This window comes from Capsicum annuum, chromosome 6, assembly GCF_002878395.1.
Source record: "Capsicum annuum cultivar UCD-10X-F1 chromosome 6, UCD10Xv1.1, whole genome shotgun sequence".
Lineage (NCBI taxonomy): Eukaryota > Viridiplantae > Streptophyta > Magnoliopsida > Solanales > Solanaceae > Capsicum > Capsicum annuum.
Genome location: NC_061116.1, coordinates 209,038,960 through 209,059,336, shown reverse-complemented (window position 1 = coordinate 209,059,336; position 20,377 = coordinate 209,038,960). Strand labels below are relative to the sequence as shown.

Sequence of the window (20,377 nt, the reverse complement as noted above, 5' to 3'; positions counted from 1 at the left end):
AAAGAAACAAGCAAAAAAATTGCATTTTCTTTGTCATCTTTAATTTTCTTGATTGGTACCATACAATAAATGGAGTTCATTTTAAAAACGGTTGTTGGTTAAAAATAAAAATCATGAATGATGAATGGCCAGCTAGAATTTTCTATGCATGTAGAATCTAGATTATATATTGTTTTCCAAATATTTGACTTTTGGGGAGTATTATATATGATGATTGATGAATTGATAATTAATTAGACAAAAATCCAAAAATTACTTTGGACTTTGGATGTTTCGATGTTTCGATCTTTTGTTTTCCATGAGGACATTTGACTTGTATAAAGCAATTAAGGAACATCAAATATAATTGTACTTTTAATTCCAATTTTGTAAATTTTAAATAAAATCAAAAATATTTGAAATCTCCCATTCTGTAATTTTTATATATGGGACTGAGAATACGTAACTGAGAATACGTATAACTTTTTTAAGCAACTTGTGAAGGTGGCAAGTTTGGTACAAAGCAGATCCAGAATTTTAAACTTGTGGGTTTCCAAGGGTTCCTTTGCTGTCACTATCCCTTGGTTTAGTTATAGGTTCCCACCTATCAATATTTATAACTTTTGACGATTTTTCTATGTAATTTAAACCTTACAGTAGTGGGTATGGGTTCTCGGGAACCCACACCTTCTACTCTACATTCCCAACTGGTTTGGTAGACCTATGATTAGAAAATGATTACATGAAGAGTAAGTTCTCTTCTAGAATTCCAACATAGAATATTGCCAAGAACTTTTTTATATATTAATTAATCTTAAGAAAATGTTATACTATTTAAACACCTTCACCCCCTCCCAAGGACGGAATTAGAGAAAAAGTTATTGATTCGGAAAGTTCTAGCAATATTGGTCGATTATATATTTATGTTAGAGAAATTTATTTAATATGTATAAATAATTATTTAGAAATGAGTTAGTTATAACTATTTTAAAATTTTAATTATATCTCTTAAAAAAAGAAAAGGAAACAAATAATGACAAAGTTAGATATAAATAATTTATTTTATTTAAAATCAAATTAAAATTATCTTAAAATTTAGAACTTATAGATTTAAAATTTTAATTTCGCCTCTCGTTCGTAGACACGATTAGATTTTGTACACATAAAAAATGAAGAAATGAGGACAAAACTAATAAATATAATAAAAAGTAATATGCAGGGGCAGGGGCAGACCTACACTGAACCCACTTCGTCGGAAATTTTAGATGTTTAGCTCTATAAAATAGTTAATGAGTATAAAATGAACCGACTTGACAGAATTGTGAAGCATAGCTTGCTGGTTGCTGGTCAAGCTGGTTCAATACTTTCCTAAAGGCCCGATATCGAATCTTGGGAAGACACTCTGCTTGTGGGTCCATGCATTAATTAATGATGCACTGTAGCCCTTTTCTTTTAAAGCTTATTATTACTATTTGAAATTGTTTAAATTGCTAATAGTAATTTTGGTTATATATTTACAGCTTTTAAATTGTACTTTTATGATATTAGTTAATATTTTTTGTAATCAAAGTTGTGTATTTTTTTCATCTTTCTTAGTATAGGTTTGTGCATTTTTATTCATTTATTTATTTTAACTAATTTTTATATTTTATTTATGATTTTTCAAAATTGCTACATTTTTATTATTACTTATAACAATGATTCTTAATATTAAAACTAAAAATATGTGAAAAATTTCAATTTTATAAGTAGTTAAAAAGTTGATATACTTTTATTAGGAAATGATATTTTTATGTCTAATCATTTATTTTCTTTTTAAATAAACATCAATTCAACCACTCCCCTTCACGCGCGCGCATATATATATATATATATATATATAGTTATTTGAACCCACTTGAAAGAAGTTATGGGTCCATCACTATGCATGTGTAATCATTGTATCATAAAAATGAGGACAAAACTAATAAATATAAGAAAAAAGTAATATGCATGTGTAACCATTTTATTGCATCATAAAATTATTGAAATACCATTAGTAGTCATTTAATAAGGAACAAAAAGATATTTATAAAAAATTACTATCACATATAATTCAATTACAAAGATTTAAATAAAAATATTATTAAAATAATACATAAGGATAAAACTAATAAATATAAGAAAAAGTAATATGCATGTGTTCGTGACCTTGACCAGGTGAAGTGCATCAAATGAGAGGATGGTACAGTGTTGGTGGAGGATGCTCTCATTAGGGAGAGATGACAGTCCTACTTCCATAAACTTTTGAACGACGAGGGGGACAAAGATTTCGTGTTGGGGGACTTGGAGAATTCTGAGGAGTGTCGAGATTATGGGTATTGTCAAGGTTGACGAGGTCAAGGGAGCTATTCGCAGGATGAGGCGGGGTAGGGGGACGGGCCCAGATGAGATTCCAGTGGATTTTTAGAAGAGCACTAGCGGGGCAGGTTTAGAGTGGTTGAAAAGGTTGTTTAACAGTATTTTTAGGACAGCAAAGATTCCTGAAGCATGGAGATGGGGTACGATGATTCCAGTGTATAAGAACAAGGGACAAATCCAGAGTTGCAATAATTATAGAGGTATTAAGTTGTTGAGTCGTACTATAAAGGTTTGGGAAAGGGTGGTAGAGGTGAGGATAAGAAGGATCATGATGATTTCTGAGAATCAGTTCGGTTTCATGCCAGGTCGCTCGACCACTGAGGCTATTCACCTTGTAAGGAGATTAGTGGAGTAGTTTCGGGAGAGTAAGAAGGACTTGCACATGGTGTTTATTGATCTTGAGAAGGCATATGACAGAGTTCCCAGGGAGATTCTGTGGAGGTGCTTGGAGGCTAGAGGGGTGCCCGTGGCGTACACTAGAGCGATTCAGGATATGTATGATGGGACGAAGACTCAGGTAAGGACGGTAGGTGGAGATTCAGAGCACTTTTCAGTCGTGATAGGGTTGCATCAGGGATCGACTCTTAGCCCGTTTTTATTTGCCTTGGTGATGGATGTTTTGACGCGACATATTCAAGGGGAGGTGCCTTGGTATATGTTATTCGCAGATGATGTGGTTCTGATTGACGAGACTTAGGGTGGAGTTAATAATAAATTGAAAATGTGGAGGCAGACGCTTGAGTCTAAAGGATTTCGATTAAGTAGAACCAAGACGGAGTACTTGGAGTGTAAGTTCAGTGATGTGTCGCATGAGGTTGGAGTGGTTGTGAAGCTGGATTCTCAGGCCATTCAGAAGAAGGAGAGTTTCAAGTATCTGGGGTCTATGATTCAGGGCAATGGTGAGATTGACAAGGACGTCACACATCGTATTGGGGCATGATGGTTGGAATGGAGGCTCGCTTCGGGAGTTCTATATTATAAAAAGGTGCCTCCGAAGCTTAAAGGTAAGTTCTATAGAGTGGTAGTCCGGCCAACTATGGTGTATGGAGCGGAGTGTTGGCCAGTTAAGAACTCCCACATTCAAAAGTTGAAGGTGGCAGAGATGAGAATATTGTGATGGATGTGGGGGTATACCAAGAAAGATATGGTAAGGAATGAGATTATTCGAGAGAAGGTGGGAGTTACCTCGGTGGAGGACAAAATGCGGAAGTAAGGTTACGTTGGTTCGGGCATGTGATGAGGAGGGGCTTAGATGCTCCTGTGCGGAGGTGTAAGACACTGGCTATGGATGGTTTTAGGCGGGGTAGAGGTAGACCAATATTGGAGGGAGGTGATTAGGTAATATGGAGCAGTTACAGCTAACAAAGGACATGACCCTTGATAGAAAGGTGTGGAGGAAGCGGATTAGGGTAGAGGGTTAGGGGTGGGAGGACATCGGTAATAGTAGGGGTGCGCTCCTCGGGGGCTGGAGTTTTTTGTTCGTGGCTAGCGGTGTTAGTTTATTTTGCTTATCGTACTAGTTTATATATGTACATATCTTTTGTGTTTGGTATTCTGTTAGTTTATCTTATGTACCATACTAGTTATATACACTTATATTTGGGTTGGTATATGGGTATCGGTCCTAAGCCGGGGATCTATCGGAAACAGCCTCTCTACTTCTCCTGAGGTAGTGGTATTGTCTGCGTATACTCTACCCTCCCCAGACCCCACTAGGTGGGAATACACTGGGTATGTTGTTGTTGTTGTATAAAAATGAGAACAAAACTAATAAATATAAGAAAAAAGGTATGCATGTGTAACCATTTTATTTACTCCTATATATAAGTGAAAGTTGTGGTGACTAAAATTACCGAAATACCCTTGATAGTCAACCAAACCTTAACTTAGTAAATAACCTATAAATTCTTGACACGCAGGGAATTAGCATTCTTTATTAAACTACAATACATAATCAAGTTGACTTTCCTTTGCAGGGACTAAATATTTCAGAAATTATATGTATTTTAATCTACAAAAATGGAACACTACGAATTTATTTTATTTTTTAAAAAAAAAAATGCGTGTCAGTACATTCTGAAAAATTAAAATTTAATAATTGGATGGATCCAAGACCAAGTAGTATGAATAGAATTGCCGTAATGGGCTCACACTAATTAATACTAATAAAGTTTATTTTTTGTTCCAAAATGAGCAGCCCAGTGATTCTAAACAAACCAGTCCGAAATTTACCTTATTATTTTAAACACAAAATCTTGCTCATGCTTATCCTAAATCTGTTTAATCCAACCCCACTTATTCTCCACATTCTAAAACAAAAGGCGAATTCATTATTTAAATTTAAACCTACCAACAAGAATCGTAGAGAAATAAATAACAATTTATTAGAAAAGCAAAACAAGTTATGCTTTTAACGAATATTAATTCTTTGGCAAATTGGAGTGATAAAAGAGAAAGAAAAATAGCAAAATGATACACGAGACTTAGAATTAGTGATAATAACCAAGAAATATTTCAACAGGTAGTGTGGAGAGCCGTAGTTGCTCTATGCTGGCTTTTCTGCAAAATAACCTGACAGTATAGAAAAATATTCATATAATTAGATCACTGAAAAAGATATTATTATTCCAAGTAATCTATTTACTAAGCATGATTAGAATTATGGAATAAATAGTAAGGGACCTATTATAATTAAGCTTATAACAGATTAAATTATGCTAACGACATGAAGGTTTTTGTATATACAACTTATTAAATAAATAGGCCTAACAACAATGTGATTAATGCTACAAAAATATTTTTAAAAATCCTAGAGCTATACCAGTCCTTTCCGTGTGCCACAAATAATTCACAAAGAAGAATTCTTGAACAAAATGAGTAATTATATATGTGATACAACATTGAATTCAACCACCAGTCATTATGAGTCTCCTTGACCAATTCATGGTGATGGATTTTCGCCGTTTTATTTTACTTGATCTCTAAAAATAAATATTTTATCTCTTTATCTTATTTGTCCACTGAATATCGGTCACCTCACACCAGAAACAGGTACCAGGTAACTTTCTCCACCAAGGTTAGAACAGATGGGGAGAAGATCACGACGCTCGACCCAACTTCATTGAACCACTAGGCTACACTCTTGGGTGCCTCTCTCCGTCCAACTTTACTTGCTCAGTATGCTAAAATAGTTGCTCAATTTTGTGCAGTTTGGAAAATTAAGAGATAGTTTAAATGCTTATTATATCTAGTTTTGTTAAGTCAAACAAGAATAAGTAAAGAAGTACTAAGGGAGTAGCCAAATTTAAAGTTATAAAATACCACTAATTAAATTAGTTTAGTAAAATATATATTTAGTTAATTTTTTTTTAAAAGACTATGCCAGATCAACGAGGCCAAGTAACAGGAATTAAGGAGTACAAACAAATTCCAGGAAATAATGCCAAGTAATATGGAGTACAAACAGATTCCGGAAAATGATTATGCATGGTTATTAAAGTCATTATTAACCAACATATATAGAAAGTCAAGAGATTCTCTCTCCATGTATTACACATTATAATCAAAATATAAAATGAGACCACATTATTAAATTCACTCAGTTTCTTGGCCCTCTCTGTTTAGCCATAAATTAAAAACAGTAGTACTATATTTCAGCCTTTCTTTTTGATCACTTGGAAGAATTTGTTACAAATATGAATCGGGTTCGTGCAAAGTTGCCTGAGTTCTGCAGGACCCCAGCAGGAGTCCGTGTTCGAGCCCGTTCACCTTGTACAACATACAAGAAGACGGGCTCGATCAAATCCAGTGACTCTGACAGTAAATGTAGCAGTATGGAAATGAGCTTCAACACCTTTCAGTCGAACCCGGATTCGGAGATGAGCGGCAATAATAGCAACAATAATAACAGAGTCATGGTTGTGCTTGATCCTAGTCTAGATGCCAATTGTGCTTTGCAATGGGCACTTTCTCATACCATTCAAAGCCAGGATACCATTGTTCTTCTCTATGTCAGCAAAATCTCAAAAGAAGGTTAAAGATTTTCTCTTCATTGTCTTTTATGTATGTATAGTTAGTTTATATGCTATGTGTTGAATCTCCCAACCTCTTCGTTTGTTTGCTTGTTTATATGTTGACTCCCCTTTGTTAAAATTCTGGCTCTGCCGCGGCCTTTCAGCCAAGCTAATGTATCTATATACACCTGTTCTTTACTTGATAATTATGTTCTCTTCATATGATGTAGGTGAAAAGGTCAATAGTGAAATTAATCAGAGAGCATATGAACTTCTTTGCTCGATGAAAAATATGTGCCAAACAAGGAAACCAGGGGTGAGTATTTTTTTGTGTAACAAATTAGATCTTGATTGATAGAACATCAACAACAACTTCTTTTTCATTCTCCCTTGTCCGTAAAACAAGGCCAGACGCAGGCGTAAAACTCAATCTATCTGTTGTATATTCCCACATAGTGGAGTCTGGGGATTGATAGAATATGTAAGACAAATATTATGATTTTAACCTCAAATATGTGGTAGCTTCATTTGAGAAATGGTTAATTACTTTTATTGAGTGGAGGGTCTACCAAAAACAACCTCTCTACTTCCACAAGGCAGGAATTAGGTCTTTATACAGACTACCCTTTTCAGACTCCACTAGTTGGATTGCACTGGTTGACATTCATAAAAAGCATCTAATGAATTTTGAGTTCAGTCCATCCTGTTTAGCAGAAAGACGATTATTCCTTGCTCATTATCAGACGATCACTTATTCACAAACTTCGTGTGGAGAAAATCATTTTCATGGAAAACCCTTTTGTTGTAGTAGTCACTTTTTAGTTCACGTTACATCCCTTGTCGTCTCTTTTGTTTGGAGTACTAGCAAAGTCCCAACGTTGAGAATACATGTGAAAAAAGACTATATATAAGGTGTACAGATACTCTTAATGGTGTGAGACCTTTAAAGAAAACTGTGTTAGATTGGCCCAAAATGAAAGTATGACATTATGTTTACACAGATATATATATATATATATAAACATCACTGGTTAAGCCTGACAGCTTTATGGCACAGTGACTTTCTTATCTGCATCACATCAGGTGCAAGTGGAGATAGTAATGCAAGAAGGAAAAGAGAAAGGACCAGTAATTGTTGAAAATGCAAAGCAACACAAGGTCTCTTTACTGGTGTTAGGACAGAGGAAAAGATCGATAATGTGGCGCCTGCTAAGGATATGTTGGAGGAAAAAATCAAGAAGCAGAGTTGTGGAATACTGTATTCAGAACGCGAATTGCATGACAATTGCCGTGAGAAGGAAGAGCAGCAAGTATGGAGGATATCTCATTACTACTAAGCGTCATAAGAACTTTTGGCTTTTGGCGTAATGGAACAACAACATAGCTAGATGTAATTTCACAAAGTGGGGTCTACGAGGGTGGTATGTACGTAGTCTTACCCCTACCTTGTGAAGGTAGAGAGGTTGTTTCTAATTAATCTACCTTTTTTCCTTCTTGTAAAGTCTATTTTGATTATGTTGTCCTGTGTAGGAAGCACCTAGCTGCAAAATGAAAGAAATAATTGTCATTTCAACATGAATACCTTCTGTTCTTCCTGGCTCAAAACATATGGCATGCATAGGTATCACATCGGTCAGAAACTTAAAACGTTCATAGAGAGAACGTATTCACTTCTGGTGTTTAAATCAAAACCAATAAACATATGGCGTGTAGACGCGAGCAAGTACTAGTTTTAATACCACCTCCACCCCCCACAAAGGTGGTTTTCTACCACAAGATTAGACTATAGGGAACAGAATGAGAAACTTGAAAAGATGTAAAACAAAGAAGCAACAACAAAGACAAAGAAAACCAAAAGCGAGGATCTTAGTAGCTCAGCCGGTTGGCTGCTGGAACTTTCACCTTGTTGGTGAGGGTTCGATTCCCCACCTTGTAATCCACTTCCCCTCCCCCCCCCCCCCCCCCTCCCGATGTAATAATATTTTATTTTTTATTTTAAAAAAGGAAACAAAAGCAACGCAAGAATGTAGGTTGAGAAAACAATTCAGTAGACAATCTGGTACTCTCTCCTGATGGGAAGATCAGATGAACAAAAGCAGCCACTAAGCAAGAACCTAACAAACTTCAACTACCAACATGGGTTGTGGTGCAGTGGATGGGGCTACTCACCCTTGACCAGAGGTCGAGGGTTCAACCCTGGGTATGGAGAAAACTCCGTTGGGAGCACTGCCACATCTGTAACGCGCGATCCGGATTAGTCGGGGGTCCAATGCGGGCACCGGACACCGGATGGAAAACCCAAAAAAAAAAAACTTCAGCTGAAGCTGACATTACAAAAGTGAAGATATTAACCAAATAACAATCATATCATACCAATAAAATCAATGCATTTATATACAGTTGAATTGATCTACTATTTGCACTTTCACCATATTTGTCTAAAGACACAGAACACCTACAGTATCATTGGTTAATTCCACCAGGAATCGGGCGTAAAAAAAAAAAAAAAAGAAAATTAAGTGAATGGACTGTACAGAAAATACAGGATGGAGACCCTTGTTACATTTCTTCTGCCTTGTTTTCTCTTGTATTAGTACAGGGAAACTCTTGCAAGCTTCCAAATAAAGAATTTAAAGAGGGGAGAGACAATTGTCTGATGCAACCAAGTCTCCTTCGCGATGCAGTTTTGTATGCCACTGAGCACTTCATTATTCTGTTCAAATGATCCATAGCATCTACGCAAGTAGTCTACGGTAGCACAAGTGATGGACTCTTCATTTTTATGGAGCTAAAACATTTGTGCGCAAGCACTCAGCATGTAGTTGTTCTCCTTTTTTGTTCACAACTGTTGGTGAAATGAACTCTTGCACGCCTCTGCTTATGTTACAACTCCCTCCGTATGTATCAAATATAAGGTTGTATACCTATACAGTATTCATGGAAAGCTCTTATTTGTTGAAGGCTCTCTGAGACTCAAAACTATAAGCAGGTCTATAGACAATTTGGTGTAATTTGTCATACCCTGCAAGTACTCCAGCCCCTGCTACACCATACAGCATGTTTGCACTGACTCCTCTGAAAAGTGCAGCAAAACCTTCAACGCGTATAATTTCACGGAGTGCATGCAAGGAATTCCTATACTTTGTTTCGTGCCCTGAAGTTAGCATCATTCTTCTGCGGACTGTGTCAAATGGATAGGCACACACCCCAGAGAAAGTGGTTATGCTCCAACCCAACATGAAACTGGCAGGAAAATTGTCCTGCGTATACAAACGAATGTTAATATTAGTTTCTGCAGCCACACTTTATCCTATTTAAATAAGATTAGCACCAAACATTTTTTTTTTTTGAAAAGAAAACACCGTAACAAATTTTCCCTCCCTTCCCCCACAACTACCGCATAAATTAATGTAAATTGCAACTTTTGATCCATTTACTCATCTGGTTTGCCTTTGTCTTTGTAGCATGGACATTGAGCAAGTAACGTATCAAGTCATACTACAAGCTCAAGCTGTTTAGAGCTTTAAGTACATTGCGCCAACTACATCTAAGAGAAGGAAATGGTGCAAAAACAAAGAGAAAATTTCCAATTAGAAAACTGCAACCTAAAATCTTACCTGTAAGGGTCCAACTAAAACAATTGGCTTCATGGAGTCGTAGATCCCAAAATACATGCCTCGGTACAGTGTTATTCCCATAATTGAGGCCCCAAAACCCCGATAGAGGCCAACAATTCCATCACTAGATAATGTCTTAGCGTAAACATCTGTTAGCCCCTTAAACTGACGTTTACCATGAACTGGACAATCGTGAGCATCCATTGCCAGCCGAGTCCTTGCATAGTCCAAATGATAAAGGAACATGGAAGTAGTTGCTCCAGCAGCACTACCGGAAGCCACATTGCCCGCAAACCACTTGACATATCCATCTTTCTCTTTTGAATATCCAAAGAGGTTCTTGTAGTAACCTTTGAAAGCAAAGTTCGAAGCCTATAATAATTATGTAAGCTAAGGAACTATTAGTTGAAAGATGGAAAATAATATCCATGAGAATTCACTGATAAGAAAATAAAATACATATGAGAATATAATTATAATTTAAAGTAGTAATATTTATGTACAGAAACATTTCCATCAATTATTTCATACAATAATTCATTCTTGCACTTGATGCAAATGTGAAGAGGACGATCTTTTTGCGGATAAAGGTGGGAATGTCATTTATGGGAATCAGTTGCACATCCCTCTTTTGTAGGTTTTCTTTTGAAGGTTCAAATGTTATGAAACTGTAAGGAGACCTACTTTAGATTTGATATTTTATACTGCCAGAAAGAAGTGGACTTCAGCAAAGCTAACATGCAGGAATAATTCCCATTGAACATCATTGAAGTGAGTGTCGAGGTGTGCGAAAGCTGTGGATTTAGTCGAGGTGTGCAAAAGCTGGCCCGGACACCACAGTTATCAAAAAAAAATCATTGAAGCGAGTGTTGGGTTGGTCTATTAGTTGCTTTGTAAGGTTATTTGAAATTGCTACTTTGCACATTTTGTAGCAGACAATGTTAGATTTGGTTATTTTAGGTAGCATGTATATACAATCCTAACGATCATAAACTAAAAAGCTGCAGGCTTTTCACTTAAGTTGACATGGTAGCTAAGAAAGACCTTGTTTCGGGGACCTGGGGGCAGGTTCGAAACATATAGAGAACGTTGTGAATCCAATCAAGAAACACGTAAAGGATGACTTATCAGCGTAATCATCACGAACTGTCCAGGTTCAAGGCAAAAGATTACAATAATTTATAGTGCATAAGGAAAATAATTGGCACAGAGAAGTGTTTAAGCTTATCTACAAGATCGGTGAACCAAACAAATTAGGTACAAAACCTTAGTGGATATGAGGGGGAATAGCAGAGCACTAACTAGTTTGACAAACACAGGTGAGATACTAACTCCCTAAAGCGTTACAACCAAACTAGATTGGAAACACATTTTTAATGAATAAGTTGGGCCTCATCAATCTAGTTTTAGGCGTTTTCCAGGAGGAAGTGAAACATAAAGGCTAATTGTTCAGTATGAGAGTAACTGATATAGAAAGTCAAGTAATATAGAGATAGCGGTCCCTAACATCACAAGGAGTAATAGAGGGATGAGGAGGAATCACCACCTGAGTTGGGAAATATCTTATAACATTGGCCTGGTTTCCCCTCCATAATGACAAAAGCCCCTCCTCCCGCAAAACTCTTCGAAAGCAATCACCAATTCCTACATAAGGTCTCTTAAGTTGACCTCTCTTCATTAATTCTCCCTGATTCTGCAACAAAAGTTTTACTCTCTCAATTGGTGCTGCGGCACTTTTTGCAAAAATGGCTGCCATTCCTCCCATCAGAAAATCCACAGAGAAGTTTTCTGACCTAGTTTCCATTTTATACCCCAAGTTTTCCCTCCTTAATCCTGCAAAAGCAACCCGAGGCGCATAAATCAACAACAACAACAACAACAACATACCCAGTGTAATCCCACAAAGTGGGTTCCGGAGGGTAAAGTGTGTGCAGTCCATACCACTATCTTAGATGAAGTAGAGAGGCGGTTTCCGATAGACCCCCGGCTCAGGACAGATAACAGTATAACAAACAAGACACATGTATTCGAAATCGTAGACATCACCAAAACACCACGAACAAGAGGCTACAAGAAACTGCAGGCACAGATACAAACAGAGCGCTTTTCCCTGCTATTACAGATGTATTCCTACCTGCCACCCCTCCACCCTAATTCGCGTCCTCCACACCTTCAACACGACCCGAGGTGAAAGTTCATTGTCCAAAGCCTTAGCTTCAACACGACCCCTCGTCAATCTACCATCTGAGTTCCCAATATTTCTTACCAATAACACAAAACATAACTTCCATATCATCCTATTTGGAATTGAGGCGTAGTTATTGTTGATGCTTCTAACAGCCAACATTTCTTCACTTTTTAACTATAAGCTCCATAGGAAATTCCATATAACAAGGTCTTATACAAGGTTTACATCAATAAAGATTCAAACTTGCAAATAATAACATTGTCATTAACCTTTCATCAAATCAATAAAGTTTATTTCATCAAAAGGGTATCGAAAGACACAAACATATATGTACAGAGAAAAAAAAAAGGTTACCTGATGAGCCAATGGAGGTTTTTTGAGGCTGTAGGTGGGAGGTCAGCAACCACCGGAGGATGGCGGAGGGTGAAAAAGAAAGGTGGTTTTAAGGAAACCACCAATATTCTTAATTTTTGAATATGTTGTTTTGTTGGCTCTGACATTATTATTGTGGCGTCCAAGTGCGCTCTCCCATAAACTTCGCCCTTGTCCTTATCCATTTTTACAGTTTTTTTCCTTCTTTATGGTAATGTCTCTTTTTTTCCCATTCGAGTCGAGTAGTATCCACATCATTTCACCAGCTTAAATACACTTTTACTTGATTTGGGTCAAATTTAATTTGATTTTCCTATAGTCAAACACTATTAAGAATATTTTTGACATCTCATCTCAATACCAAATTACCAATCACTTTTCCCATTATTATTGGAGCTAGAAAAAAAAAAACAGCAAGTGTCCTTGTGAGGTTACAATTCTTTATTGAAAGGCTGGAGGTTGTGTTTAGTATCGCTAATCGCTATCAATTGCCTTATGTGGTGGTCAACAGGGCCGAGCTATGTTATTAGACACGAGTTATAATTAAATTTAGTAATTTTTATTTAGATTTTAATTATTTTTTTGAGGTTTTTACTCGGTGTTCAATATCTATATTGGAGTCCCGACTTACAAATTCAGTAACTGAAATAAGTTTTTTATAAACTTCACACTCTGATTTCATCTTTAATGATCAATACGTGAGTATTATTATTGTGAAATTACACTGAATATATTATTATTGTCGTTACCCAATGGCTGCTGCCAAAAATCATATCAAAGTGCCGCCAGGAAGTTGAATCCCTCATACCTACTTGTCCACTTGTGTAATCATTAATCAATTTTCCCGTTTAATTAAAGATTTGATAGTTTCCTTCCAAAATACTGAACAAGACTCTGTATGTTAGAGACCATGTAGATTACAGCTGTTAATACGGATCGACTCAGTTCATATAGGTTAATTTATACGGTCTTTGGAGTTTAACGAATTAGGTTAGGCTGATCTATTAACATAACAGGTCAAAAAAATAGCTAGCCCAACCTATTACACTTGGTCTGTGGGCCCCTACGGACCATCCTACTTTTAAAATATATTATTTTTATAATTTTAATTTTAATTTTAAATTATTAATTACATAAATATGTACAATATAATATTGCATGAAATTACTACTTGTTAATCAAGTCTTAAATTTACAATAAAAAATCCAAATAATCTATAAAATTAAATAACTTTTGACACTAAATTCAAACTAATTAGAGATGTTGAAAAACAACGAAACTGTTAATGAGTAATAATATAACTTGCTAAATAATAATATTAACCAATTTTTGTTTTAATTAATTACGATAAAACACAAAGAAATATCAATATTTAGTCCATTAAAAGTAAAAATAAACTGTTTAAAAAAAAATTCTCATGACACTTATGAGTTATAGCGTGTTCAACATCGCCATATTATCTTCGTCAAACATATTTGATTTCTTAAAAAATTTAGTATTTTAATTCTTTATATATTTTATAAACATATTTAATAATTTAAATATTTATGATGGTTCAAATAGAGATTTTTTTTCTATTCTATTTTGTAAGCATTTTTGTTTGGCCCACGGGTCAGCCCAGATCATATTGCTCAAGTCCACAGACCTATATAGGTCAGGCTAAAAAACATTGTTCTTAAACGGAATGTAAAAACTATAGGTGAGTCCTATCAAATTACAGACTAAGCCGTGCCGCTCAACTGACCTAACCCATACTAACCGCCCTTAATGGAGATTGGTTTGGGGGATGTGTTTACAAATTCAATAACTAAAAGTTCAAATATTGAACATCCATTGGTGACGATAAATCACGACAAAGAAGAGACGAGACCACCAGGCACCAAGAACAAAAGGACTTCTCAAGTGGCAAAGTCATTTTTGATTTCATGGGATATTACACATACTTGTTGCAATTAAAGCTGTGTATTAGGAACCAAAGTTCAAATTTCAGCAAGAAAGAAAACGCTAGACAATTTCTTTTCATTTGTCTGAGTTTAATAGATGTCAAGGCATGAGTAAGTTGATATCGAGATTGTCATTTGAAAAGATAAAAAAATCTAGATGTCTTAGTTTGACTGCCCACAACGTCATAGCGACATATTACAGAAGCAAATCTTTTACTTTATAAACAACCTATGGACATGATAGTTTCAATTGCCAACCTTTATTCATAATCCACAGAGAAACCAGACATAAACATAAACATTAGACACAGTGGTGCAACATCAATTCACAGAGAAAACAAAGATTCTCAATATTAACAAGACTGATTTTGGAAATATGATTAGCCAAGTCTAGGCACTTGAGCAACTTTTCCAGATTCATCCAGGAAGAGGCGAACCCGGTCTAAATGATAATCCATAGTCACCATTGATTTAGGTGGAACTATATCTATCTTCAGTTCTGGCTTCTCCTCCTTTATCTTTTTCTCTGCTTCTTCTGCTGTCACTCCTAGTAATTCTGGCCACGACGCTTTCCCAGCTGGTTGGCTACTCCAATCTGTTACAAAACTTTCTTCGTTATTGCAATATAATAGTACTACTTACAATATAAGGCTACATTATCGTAGGCGAATTCAAGATCTAGAGTCAGTGAGTTCAAACTAAACAATAATATCTTATATATGTACACATCTATAATTGAGATGTTTATTAGTACATGTATGCATAGTTCAAGTCGAAAACAATCAGTTAAACAACACTAAGACTTGTATTAGTCTAATTGCGCTATTTTTGGAGGATCCGATACAAATTTTAGATGGAGAAGGGGCAGAGAAGCTAACCAAGAATGGGTGACGGGGCTGATGATGATTCTTTAGAAAGTTCATCAGGGAGCTTCTTTGGATCCTCTGACATGGTTCAGATAACAGAAACTACCAAGATGGTCTTGTATTTCAAAAGCAAAGAGAGTATTTATCTTTGTCCTTAGCCTTTGATATCTTGATTTCATCTATTCTATTTATTGGTTACAATAATTGTGAATAAATAAGGGAAGTTCATTAATAATAATATCAACAGCCGGCCAACAAATTGTAGCCACTTTAAGTCTTTTTAGGTATAGCTGATCTTGCAGATTGTATACCTACTAATCAAACTGACTTGTTTTTTATTCTCTGTCTTTATCGTTCTCTTGTTTTGCCTTCATGCCAAATTATTTAGACAAAGCTTAAATTGCAAGCAGATCATGAGGGTATAATATTGCCATCCAATTCGTTTTGACAAAAACAATATGCTTCGAGCAATGCTCTAGTTCTATAGTTTTTTCTTAACCGGTGTCGGGTACCCTTTGGGCTTCGACTAGTCCACTAAAGGGAGCAACATTTTCTACCAATATTTTTCTCATTTTCAGAACTTGAATCCGAAACTTCTGATAGTGAACAATGCTCTGTTGGCAAAATATAATTTTTCAAGAATACAGATCAATAACATGTGTGATGAACCAAAATGTGAGACTTGTCACGTCCTGAATGGTTGGTCACATTTCCTATAATTATAAATACTCCATTATGTCATTTCATCATTTGAATACAAAAAATTACTTTCTGGTTTTCAAATTACGGTTGGAGCAATAAGGAGTAATATGAGCTCATTGCTGCAAAATGCAAGATCAAAAAACAACTGTAATCAGCTATTGAAATAAAATCTAAGTAAATATGAAAGAACATTTTCAATGTCTCAACTTTGAGAAAACACAAACTCCTAATTCAGCAGTTACAAAGCAATAAAATACAACAAAATTTCAAAGTTACCAAATTCCTATTTCTTTTTTTCCATCTTGAGTAGCACAAGCTCTAAACATGCCAGTAGTATTAAATGGTGTGACAACTTCCCTTGCGGCAGACACGGCAATCAAGCCAGTAGTCCCTTTTGGTGTAGATTCTTTTATAACAAAATCTGTTGCCTCCTTCAGAGTTAGCCCTTTGTATTCTATTAGGGCAGCCACGTCTCTTGCTACAGTAGCGCGGAGAATAGTTTCCCCTTTGCCTGTACAAGACACTGCACAGAATTTATTTGCATATGTCCCTGCACCAACAAGGGGAGTATCTCCTATTCTACCAACCATCTTGTTTACTAGTCCTGCAGTAGACGTAGCAGCCGCTAAATTTCCAGAGCTGTCGACAGCTACACATCCAACTGTTCCAATTTGGCTATCCCCATTGGGAACTTGTGGTTCATCAACTATTGGTAGAGGCTGCGTATAATCTACCTGAAAAATTGATTGCAGCAATGATGCATTGAGTATTGTTGTGATTGACATCATTGGCAAAATCAGACGCTAAGAGGAGGATCAAGTACATTTGAATACTGTTGTTTTGGTATTTATGGCGACACTTTAACATAATATGATGCATTAAGCAATCCAAATCTAAAGAACAAAAGTTTTACAAGGTCTAATCAAACACGACGATGCCACATTGCAGCAATGGAGAACGAAAATGAATGAGCTGGGATGGCATACCTGAACGCTGTGAGCTGCCTTTGCTTGTTTCAATCTCTCAATATTATGCGGAGTGATAAAATGGCTCGAGTCTACAGTTTCAACTCCCTAGATAACAAAATCACCACATTAGCCACATGTACTTTATGTTAAAAAGGGTGAAATGAACGCGCATGATACAGCCGAGTGATTGTACTATGGTGAAGTTACTAGGACAAAGGCCCCCTGTCTCCAATTATTTGGAATAAACTAATGAATATTACTTCCAGAAACCTGCTCCCTAGCAAATGCTTCTGCTCCGTCAAATGCAAGATATATATGTGCAGTTTTCTCCATGACTAGCCTTGTCAGAGATACGGCATTAACAACTGTGGTGAGACCGGAAACAGCTCCGCGGTTCTTTGTACTTCCATCCATGATGCAAGCTTCCATTTCTACCGTTCCATTGTTGGTCAAGACTGAACTTTACCAGCATTGAAGTGTGGGTCATTTTCCAGTTCTCGCACCTGTTTGATTCAAGTTAGATTAATTCTCTCGTATCACTTTTGCTTACCAACAGGCAACAACACATGAAAACCAGAAGCTTCTGATTGAGGACTGTGATTACAAGTTTCCCAGTGACGAATTCAGGATTAAGAATCAATAGTTTCTGCTCTTTATGTGTGTAAGTATTCACACACTCACACACGCATGCATACATAAATGTAGTCCGAGCAAAATGCAATGAGTTCGGTCTAGTCTAGATCCGCCTGTAGCTGTGTGTATCAACCCAGCTGTGGACTTGGAAAATGTATATATTCATTCAGCAATCTGAAGCAAGGTGTGAGGGCAGAACATCGAACAAAAATGTCTTTATAGAAATTACAAGTGCGCTTTTTGAGAACTTATGAAGACATTTTGTTCTTAATAGAAACACATGTAGATGCATCAGGTCTTGGTATCTACGCGCTATTCACAAGTTACGACAGATTGAAGCATCCCATAAGCAAATCTTTGAGAATCGAAAAAGGAGCAATCAAATAGAAACTAGAATAAATTTGAAGAACAAAGGGCAACCAACTTATAAACAGTGCGTACAGGAACACTTTCCTGTCTCCAATTCGAACTATACATACATACATACCAACTACCTTTAAATCTTGGATCCGAACATGTAAAATACAAAGGACAGACATTACTTTTAAGAATGTGAATCAACAAGCAATCACCTGAAACAGAAGATAAAAGCAAGAAAGAATAGCATGAGAAAAAAGCAAACACTAGAAAACAGCAATATACATACGACAAGTTCAACAACGTCCAAAGGTGATTTGTGGGCACTAATTCCATCAATGGCAATGTTCAAACAACGTTGGAGACAGGCTTCTCTTAGTTGACAAAGCTCCGGTAGAAGATCACGGGGGATATCACCAGCACCACCGTGCAATGCTACACCCCAACCCATATTATTAAAAGCACGTTAAAGCAACAACGTGATGTTGCCCCCCGTGTTTTAGTTATGGGTTCAATACATGGTTTTTGCTCATATCATATACTGATAGTTTCTATATAATATCAGGTGCGGATTCTTCGAAAATAGTGTATTATTAGAGGATCCGGGTGCAAGTTTGATTGATATTTTTGAAAAGTCCGATCAATATACCTATAAACTATACTTCTACTAGTTGATTAGCTCTGTTTTTTTGTAACAGTTACGAGGAAGAATCGGTCTGTTAGCATTTTCCACTTTTGGAGGTTTAAACAAGTGTTGTTTTATCTTAAATATGGCAAGATTCTTTCTTGAATTATTAGTTGTGTTATTTTTAAGCTTTTTATTCAAAAATAGGATATTTAGGATTACAATTTTGAAATTATAATCATAACCAGAATAATAACTCCAAGAGTAGTAGTAAAAACAGAGAAGGTCGGATGATCTTAGTACATCTCATCTTCCTCATTAAAAAAAAGAGGAGATGTTGTTAATATTATAATAATAACTCCAAGATTTGCATCCTAAAATTATAACCAAATAATTACCAGAATAATCAATCAACTTTCTTTATAAGATAAGATAATTACACAATTTTTATTGGGATAATACCCACGAAAATACCTGAAATTTAACCAAATTTTTAGTTGAGCATATTGAGTTTTGCGGGGTCCTATTACACACCTATACTTTTTAAAGTGGAATTAATTCACCCGAACTTTTTAAAGTGGAACTAATTGTCCTCGCAAAGTTATACCCAGTTTTGACATCGGAAAGTGTGATACACGCACTGTTTCTTCTCCATTTTATCATTTTCAACATTTTTTCACCATTATAACCATATTAAAGATTCCACATCTCAAATTCCTCCTACAAATCAAATTCCAAATGATTCCAATCCATTCCAACTCAAATTTCAAATTCAAATTGAAAACTTTCATTAATAGAATCTTCAAATTTGGAAATTGAAAATGAAAAAAACAGGAAACTTGGAAACTGAAAATTCAATCTTCAAATTTGTTTATACTGGAAACCGAAAACTGAAAATGGAACTCCAAAAAACTGAAAATTCAAATTTGGGTTCAATATGAAATTGAATTTGAAATTATTCAAAGTATCAAATTGAATTTTGATGTGCTGAAGATGACTCATTTGGGGTGTGTATGTGTGCGATGTAATTGTGTTCAATTTTAATTCAATAATGGAGCAACCATTGGTGAAGACTCCATTGTTGAAGAGCGAAAGAAAGAAGAGAGAGGAGAGAAGAGAAAGAATAAAAAATAAAATAAAAAATATAAAACTTTGAATAATTAGAAAATTTAGGGGTTGTTTAGCAAAAAAAAAGAGTTTATAACGTTTTTTAACGCCTTCACGCGTTTAATGCGTGTGTCTAACACGCAATTGTCCAAGTGGCAAACATATGTCATTAAAATACGAAAAAAAAAGTCTGAGGTAATAGGATCCCCGCAAAGTTCAGTATGTTCAATTGGTAATCTGATCAAAGTTTAGGTATTTTCATGGGTATTATCCCACTTTTATTGATTTAACATATCCTTTCCAGGAACAACAAATAGAATAGCAATTTTATTATATCATCATTTAAATATAATATATTTAATATGTTTGAGAAATGACTATAATTAATAAAAAGAATAAATTATAAACAAAATTATAATTTATCCCTCGATTATTATTATAGTGTATTCATACTCCATGTCCATTTTTGTTTGACTATTATACAAAAAATAAAAAAATTACATTTACTTATCACTTTTAGTACATCGAGAGAAAAATATACGTTTAATATTTTTTCTCTCAAATTAATTACTAATTTCCCAAAATATTCCAAAATATATCCTTATTG

The 20,377-nt window shown here is 35.5% G+C and overlaps 3 protein-coding genes and 1 pseudogene across 4 annotated transcripts; 1 reads left to right on the top strand and 3 right to left on the bottom strand.

Moving 5' to 3' along the window:
• The first annotated feature begins 5,914 nt into the window (after nt 1-5,914).
• Nucleotides 5,915-7,971, top strand: LOC107855363. The gene is made up of 3 exons (XM_016700365.2): nt 5,915-6,411; nt 6,623-6,708; nt 7,476-7,971. The coding sequence occupies exons 1-3, from the start codon at nt 6,075-6,077 to the stop codon at nt 7,758-7,760; spliced, it is 708 nt and encodes a 235-aa protein (XP_016555851.1). The 5' UTR covers nt 5,915-6,074; the 3' UTR covers nt 7,761-7,971.
• A 771-nt stretch (nt 7,972-8,742) lies between these two features.
• On the bottom strand, nt 8,743-12,972 carry LOC107855446 (ADP,ATP carrier protein ER-ANT1). 2 transcript variants are annotated; one of them, XM_016700466.2, is made up of 5 exons: nt 12,552-12,972; nt 11,556-11,842; nt 10,010-10,381; nt 9,414-9,652; nt 8,743-9,316 (listed from the first exon to the last, which is right to left on the bottom strand). In XM_016700466.2, the coding sequence occupies exons 2-5, from the start codon at nt 11,811-11,813 to the stop codon at nt 9,271-9,273; spliced, it is 915 nt and encodes a 304-aa protein (XP_016555952.1). In that variant the 5' UTR covers nt 11,814-11,842; nt 12,552-12,972; the 3' UTR covers nt 8,743-9,270. The 2 variants fall into 2 exon arrangements, with proteins under 2 accessions (XP_016555952.1, XP_016555951.1); XM_016700465.2 differs by having other exon boundaries at nt 8,743-9,652; nt 12,552-12,935.
• Nucleotides 12,973-14,753: 1,781 nt separating this feature from the next.
• Nucleotides 14,754-15,622, bottom strand: LOC107855373 (subtilisin inhibitor). The gene is made up of 2 exons (XM_016700374.2): nt 15,391-15,622; nt 14,754-15,107 (listed from the first exon to the last, which is right to left on the bottom strand). Exons 1-2 carry the CDS (start codon nt 15,461-15,463, stop codon nt 14,893-14,895), a joined length of 288 nt encoding a protein of 95 aa, XP_016555860.2. The 5' UTR covers nt 15,464-15,622; the 3' UTR covers nt 14,754-14,892.
• Nucleotides 15,623-16,190: 568 nt separating this feature from the next.
• Nucleotides 16,191-18,671, bottom strand: LOC107855387 (annotated as a pseudogene).
• Between the last annotated feature and the right edge of the window lie 1,706 nt (nt 18,672-20,377).

Bases quoted from the DNA above. Each gene is read 5' to 3' on its own strand.
- LOC107855373 (XM_016700374.2), bottom strand. From the start codon at position 15,463: ATGTCAGAGGATCCAAAGAAGCTCCCTGATGAACTTTCTAAAGAATCA. The intron at 15,108-15,390 runs GTTAGCTTCTCT...GTTTTGTAACAG, and splicing joins AGCCCCGTCACCCATTCTTG to ATTGGAGTAGCCAACCAGCT.
- LOC107855363 (XM_016700365.2), top strand. From the start codon at position 6,075: ATGAATCGGGTTCGTGCAAAGTTGCCTGAGTTCTGCAGGACCCCAGCA. The intron at 6,412-6,622 runs GTTAAAGATTTT...CATATGATGTAG, and splicing joins CAGCAAAATCTCAAAAGAAG to GTGAAAAGGTCAATAGTGAA. The intron at 6,709-7,475 runs GTGAGTATTTTT...GCATCACATCAG, and splicing joins GCCAAACAAGGAAACCAGGG to GTGCAAGTGGAGATAGTAAT.
- LOC107855446 (XM_016700465.2), bottom strand. From the start codon at position 11,813: ATGGAAACTAGGTCAGAAAACTTCTCTGTGGATTTTCTGATGGGAGGA. The intron at 10,382-11,555 runs GTGGTGATTCCT...TAATTATTATAG, and splicing joins TAAGATATTTCCCAACTCAG to GCTTCGAACTTTGCTTTCAA. The intron at 9,653-10,009 runs GTAAGATTTTAG...TTGTATACGCAG, and splicing joins TTTTAGTTGGACCCTTACAG to GACAATTTTCCTGCCAGTTT.